General features: G+C 29.6%; 2 protein-coding genes across 2 annotated transcripts in view; both read right to left on the bottom strand.

The window, feature by feature from the left end:
- On the bottom strand, positions 1–6,302 carry LOC124426889 (protein sneaky-like). The gene is made up of 4 exons (XM_046969092.1): positions 6,077–6,302; positions 5,143–5,660; positions 4,785–4,972; positions 1–423 (listed from the first exon to the last, which is right to left on the bottom strand). Exons 1-4 carry the CDS (start codon positions 6,206–6,208, stop codon positions 227–229), a joined length of 1,035 nt encoding a protein of 344 aa, XP_046825048.1. The 5' UTR covers positions 6,209–6,302; the 3' UTR covers positions 1–226.
- A 442-nt stretch (positions 6,303–6,744) lies between these two features.
- The window catches only part of LOC124426890 (ejaculatory bulb-specific protein 3-like), a 1,840-nt gene continuing 1,634 nt past the window's right edge, over positions 6,745–6,950 (bottom strand). The window contains exon 3 of the mRNA XM_046969093.1: positions 6,745–6,950. This exon is cut by the window's right edge and continues 640 nt beyond it. The gene's annotated coding sequence lies outside the window, so the exon portion shown is untranslated.

A 6,950-nucleotide genomic window follows, 5' to 3' on the forward strand; every position in this document is an offset into this window, starting at 1 on the left:
TTTGTTTAATTATTATTTTATTTGCTTTAATATTAATCCCATATATTCTTCTACAAATTACTATTAAAATAAATCATGCATCGAAGGATTAAGGATTATGAATATAACTGATCGTAAGGATCTTCTTTTTAAGGATCAAACGTTAATAATTATTTTAAAATATAATTCAATAGTAATAGAAATAGTGATTCGATTCTTCGGAATTCATTTTGTCTTTATCTCGATCCTAGGACATATTATCATAGTTGAATTTATTTTCTAGATAAAGTCGTCTGTATGCGCCATCAGGATCATATTTTTTCTCGAGTTGACTCCATTCCTCTGGTTTCTCGTCGATCAAATGATGAGACAGCTTATCAGCTGCGATCTTTTGTGCTTCGCTACAGGACGAACAATTTGTCGACAATGCGTCTGGTAAATTTCCTAGAAAACAAAATAATTTATCGTTCTCATATTTATCGTTCTTGATTTTGCTTTTTTCCTTGTTTTCTCTTTTTTTTTTTTTTTTTTTTGATTTATTGTTTTTTCTTTTTTTTGACAAAGAATGACACAGAACGATAAATCTTTAATATAACTCGTGTAATGTTACATGGTAATAATAATAAATTTTGGTACGTCAATATGGTTCATTAATATTCTCTTTTTTTTCCATTCATCAATTTTGTTTATTATTATGATGATAATCCTATATAATATGGCAATCCTTTCAACGGATTGGGAATAACATCATTATATAATGTTATTAAGGAATATATTACGAAATATATTATGAGCGCATCATAAACACATAATATATCAATATATATATATAGATCCATGTGTATATATATATAGAACAGAGAGAGAAAGAGACGTATGACTAGTTATATAAATTGTACATAAAAAGTTGAAAAAAAAATATATATATATATATGTATATGTATTAACGAACATATATATCTGTTACGCTAGAAAAACAAAATATATAAATATATAAATAAATGAATATATGAATGTACGAATTAAACGTATATAGTAAATTAATGAAAGAAAAGAAAAAAAGAAAAATGAATAAATAAATAAATTAAAATATTTGTCGCTCGAAAGAAAAAAAAAAAAAAAAAAGAACTATCGATGAAAAAATATATACATAAATGCAATATATATATTAAACATGTAATGAAATTGATAGAAGAAAAAAACTGGGATAAAATAATTGGACGATCAAATATGTTGACAAAAAAAATGATAATGGTTAACACAAGGATTTAGATTAAAAAAAAAAAAAAATGAAGTAGGAACAAAAAGGTAGAATTTAACGAGAGAGAGAGAGAGAGAGAGAGAGAGAGAGAGAGAAGAAAAAGAAAACAAAGATATGTTAGTAACAATCTTGTTGCCAAGATGTGACCTTTCATAGTTCGTCCTTGTACGCTCTGTGTCACTGTAATGGCTTTCATAAAATCACACCCGACGCGCGTGTAAGAACGTCTTTACGCAGACTGTGTGTAGCCATGAAGAAGAAAAGATCTCTTAATGGTAATCGACTTTTTCTAAATATTTTATGACGATACTAAAAGTTTCTCAATATTTCGATGAATGCATTCCCAATTATACGCATATACCTGTGTATATATAAATATACATATATACATATATAAGTTTTATTTATATTCCATTAATAATTTTTCATTCTTTCAATTCATCCTTTTAATTTATACCAAGTAATTGTACTATATAACGATTTCGTTTGGCACGATGGAAAAATTTCTAAATTTGAATTTGAATTTGAAAGATGTACGCTTACTTTTCAATTCCATTGCGTCCGGCGTGCAAGGATTTCGATCGAGAAGGCAACCCACGTAAACCTTCAATAGTCTTTCGCTTTTGATAATACCATCGATATCGACGTTATCGTATTTGGTCGTATATTTCCTTCCTTCCTCCGTCGTTATATCTTCTTCTTTAGCGAAAGTTTGTTGAAAAACGATATTGCACGTTGCCAATATAACAAGGATTAACATTTTTTCTTTCGTATATTTTTATTTTTTCTTTCTTTATTTATTTGTTTACTTAATTTTTCTTTATTTTTTCTTTATTTATTTATTTTTTTTTTTCTTTTTTTTTTTTTCTTTAACAATTTATTAAGACGAAATATTTCTTCTAACTCTTACTTCAACGAACTAACTTCTTTCTGTAAATACGATTTTTATTCGAAATGTCTTTTATAGTACTCGATATGGCTCGTTAGACGCACGAAATCGTATTAAATATAATATTCTAAAGTAGAAGATTTCTTGATTATGTAATATTGATTAGTTCGAAACAAGGAAACAATTCAAACTCAATGTATTTACATATGTGTACATATATAATATATCACAAGTTTTGTTTTGTTATATATATATATATATATATATATATATATATATATATATATATATATATATATATGATTAAATAAGCATTCCTTAGAGACGTGATACGTGTTTAGAAAAATAAATAAATAAATAAATAAATAAAAGAAAAAGAGGGAATATTTCTTAGAATGTTTCTTAGAACATTTTTTTTTCTCCTCTTTTTGATTCCGTCATTCTAATATTTTTATTTTTTGTTTTTCTTCGATGTTGTTCCGCAGTCTTTCGACCTGACCGAAGAAGAAGAGTCCCCCGTTCATTGAACAGAATAATTCTAGGAAACATTTTAGTCTGAAGAAATTTTCAGGACGTTAAATTACGCCTACTATGTTTCGAACTTTATGAATTATGAATAAGCACGAAAATCATCTTTCTTGTTCTTCTTCTTCGTCTACTCACATGCTATTATTAATCCCGTATATATGTGCACATGTTTTATTCTAATTGTAATATATATATATATATATATATATATATATATATATATATATATCTATTGTAAAATAAAAAAAAAAAAAAAGAAGATCAGATCGATCATTACTAATCTAAAGATAAATCTAACGAAGGAATTTTTACAAACTGTTGAAGAAAATAAAGTATTTAACGTTCACGATAGTTTCCTGATTGTGCTAATTGATCTAATGGATGGAATATTTAATTCGATGATTTCAACATCTTCGGCAAGACGATTATACTTCGAGGTTATAAAATGTAAAATTGAAATCGTATCGCGACTCGATCTTTTGTGATTTTTCAACGACTTTTAAAGGTCACGACAGAGAGAAGAATAACAGATCGTTGTTATTCATTCCGTTGACTCGGACTCATCCGTTGGGTCTTCCGAATCAGTATCGGAAACATCGGCACAGGCATAGCAAATTTGTCCGATGTCTCTCCAACATTCCTCGCAATGAACGAAAGGACAACCTGGGGTTGTACATCGACGAAATTTAATACCCCTTCGTGGTTCAACCTCACCGCAAACTAAACATTTTTCTCTTGCCGATTCGAATAAACGTAACCAACCGAAAAGTTTCGGCCATTCCTTTTTTAATGCCATTGCAAAGGAGATCTCCTGTTCCAAATGTCGCGTCCTAGCCAAAGTCTTGATCTTTGCTTTCGTAAATTTCACGTAACCTTGTCTACGACGTAAACTCTCATTGTAAAGATATAATATACGACGTTTTTGACGAGTCCGATAAAAAAACGAGCAAATAAAAAAACGTGTCCTTTGGGTATAAGCGGATGTATAAATCAATATAAAAACGGCTAGAAAAATACCATAAATCTTAAGTATTACGTTATTTGACAATTCGATCGGTCTTGGTAGACACGGTTCATTAGTTATTACAGTTTTTGTATGTTTCTTCACGTTGAAACCATTGATTAAATGTCTAATTAGAGATGCTATGATACCTGTACCTTGAATCTCCAAACTCAAATCGTGGTGACCAACCTATACTATGTGTAAATAATATATGACTAGAAAAAATGTTTGCCAAGAGATAAAAAAAGAAAGAGAGGAAGAGAGAGAGAGAGAAAATAGAAAGTAAATAAACGAAAAATTCGTGTAATCGTATAATTTTACCTGAGTATATTCCAATCGTGAATGGCGACGAATCAAATCGAGTGCTTCGAAGAATAATCTATCCATTAGTATAAAACTCGTAGCTATAATTATTTCAAATAATAGTTTCAACGTTTCACCCATAATATGTCGTCCCTCAATTTTGCTCGTCTTTAAACCATAAGGATCGACAAATTTAATTCTTTCGATCTTCTTCAATGGCAATAAGGTAATACTGCCACGAGCTTTTCTTCTAGCATCGATCTTTCGAAAGTAACGTGTCACGTAAATGTTATCGAACTCGATATCGGTTAGATAACTGTCATGATACTTTTGTGCGTTCAATATAATATTCAGAAATATTAACGATAAACATCTCTTTGCAAATATCATAAACGATTCGAAGTATCTCCTTCTGATGTCGAAATCATGCATTACGGCTTTCGCAGCACTCGCGGCATCATAAATGTCTAATACGGGAGGTGCGATCTTTAATTTGTATTGAAGTTTCGCATCCTTCAAACTTTCACTAAATTTATTTCGTGTATCTGATAAGGAAAAGGAGAAAGAAAAAAAAAACGAAAAAAAAAAAAGGATGGTAAGTATAAAAAGAAAACCAGCATAATTATTTTTCTCCTTGAATTTATCATTCAAAGAAAATAAAAAAAAAAAAAAAAAAAAAAAAGAAAGAAAAAAAAGGAAATGAAAAGAGAGGAGGAAAAAAAGAAAATCCAGTCAACTTATTGAAGTTTTACATCTTGAAATATCGATTGAAAAAAAAAAAAGAAGAAAAAAGAAAATAAAAAAAGAACAAGCAATCTTACTTTTTAATGCTACGTAACCATCGCCAACGCCGATATCGACTTGTCCATCAGGATCACATATATTAGCTCCACCCAAAGCTTGTACGAGATTGCAAACGAACGTCAACTTCATCGGCCAGCATAATAGCCAGGCCGCAAAAACGGTTACCTTGTGATAACACTTGTCGTAAGCATCGGCGAACATGTCTCTGGGGGGGGGGGTGAATAATAATAATAATAATAATAATAATAAAACAAAACGAAAAAACAAAAAAATTACAATCGAACAGAAAAAAAATGTATAGATTTTCTATCTATCTATCTATCTATCTATCTATCTATCTATCTATCTATCTATCTATTTATCTATCTATCTTACCTGCACCTGCCTGCACCACGGCTAAGTTGTTCCTCGCAACGTGCCTCAACTTTCATTTTATATTTGACCGAATAAAATTCAGCTTCCGATTTGGCATCTTTCATCTCCTTTTCTCGCTTATCCTCGATCTCATCGCTCCTCTTAGAGTCCCCTTGAATTTCATCGAGATAATCGTTCTCCTCTTTCAATCTCATCATCTCTTCCTCCCCTTCGATTTCCTCAACTATTGGACTCATCAGATCTCTAACCGACGATAAAGCGTCCTTTAACTCCCCGGCGTTCGATCTCATTTCTAAAATCGCCCGATGAAAGGGCTCGAACATTAGATCGGCACGGATCTTAGTCAAATTATACGTCAATTTGGCGGTACAAGCAAAACTCCTTATAACTTCTTTCCCATTGTATGTCAAATTGAAAATAGGTCCAGCTATTATATATCCAAGTATCAGTGCTCTCAATAGTACACGTCCGGCACGACCGAAAAATGCAGGAAATGATAGGATACAGATGCATCTTATCTGTAACGTTAAATACAACATATAAAGATTAGATTTGTTAATGTTTAAGAGAGTGACGTAAAACATTTTTTCATCTTTTTCCTTCTTTTTTTTTTGTATTCTATTTTCTTTCCCTCTCTCTTCCTCTTTTTTTTTCGCGCAAGAAACGCGTTAAGATGACATGGCCGAGTGTACCTTCGAGATCATTTGCATAAATTAAAATTAATTTACGATGTATTGTATTGAGAATAATAAAAGGATTAACTTAATTAATATTCATTAATAGTCAATAAACGAATTAATTATTATTTCCTTCGATCGTGTAATCGTACGATTGAATTTTCAATTAAATTTCTTTTATTGTAACTTATTATTATGTCTAGTTAATTATCTAATTATTTTCAATAAAAGTTAAATAAATTTTATTTATCGTTTACCTGAATAGACGTAGCACAACCGATAGATAATATAATGATAATTATAATACCAAGATATACAGTGGTATAACGATCGAATTTTAACTGGAAGATTATAGTTCGATAAAATATAATACCGAGAAATATTCCCATTAAAAATCCTATAAAGGAACGTGATTTTTTGTGAGTACCAACAGGATCATAACAAATGTGATAAAATGTCGGACAGATTTTCAAATAACGTTTCAATATATCTTCACGCGAACGTTCTATCGTACGTCCGATTCTGTTCATTCTTTCTACGGCCGTCATTATTTTAAGACGAATTCAATATTAAAAAAAAAATATATATATATATATATATATATATATATATATATATATTCACATATACATGTATAAATAAATTTGTGATTTTTAACTTATATTACGTAAATTATGTCAATCCGATATATGTAACGTGAACGTAGTTTTATTTATTTCATTGATTTTTCGATTATCTTCAACGAGTAATATTCAATTTTTTTTGTTTTTTTTTGTTTTTTTTTTTTTTTTTAATAAATTATAGATCTACAATTAATTACAGATTTATAAGTAAATGTGCTGCGGAAAAATTCGACTTGATGGTTCGAGCCAATTTTTAATTTGAGGTAAGGATCTGAATAAAAATATATATAAAATGCACTCTATGCGCTGTTACAAAATATCTTATTATTTATTGTACGTAGATATTTATCTAGAGGCAAGAGAACGTCAAACAACTTTTTTTATTCGATTTTCCTCGTACGACAATTTTCTATTGATGATTCTATTGATGAAGAGTCAACAACATTATTGCATTACGATGTCATATTATAAAAAAGACGGAAACCTTCCTCACAGTATAGAAGATTTA

Source organism: Vespa crabro, chromosome 9 (genome assembly GCF_910589235.1).
Source record: "Vespa crabro chromosome 9, iyVesCrab1.2, whole genome shotgun sequence".
Classification (NCBI taxonomy): domain Eukaryota; kingdom Metazoa; phylum Arthropoda; class Insecta; order Hymenoptera; family Vespidae; genus Vespa; species Vespa crabro.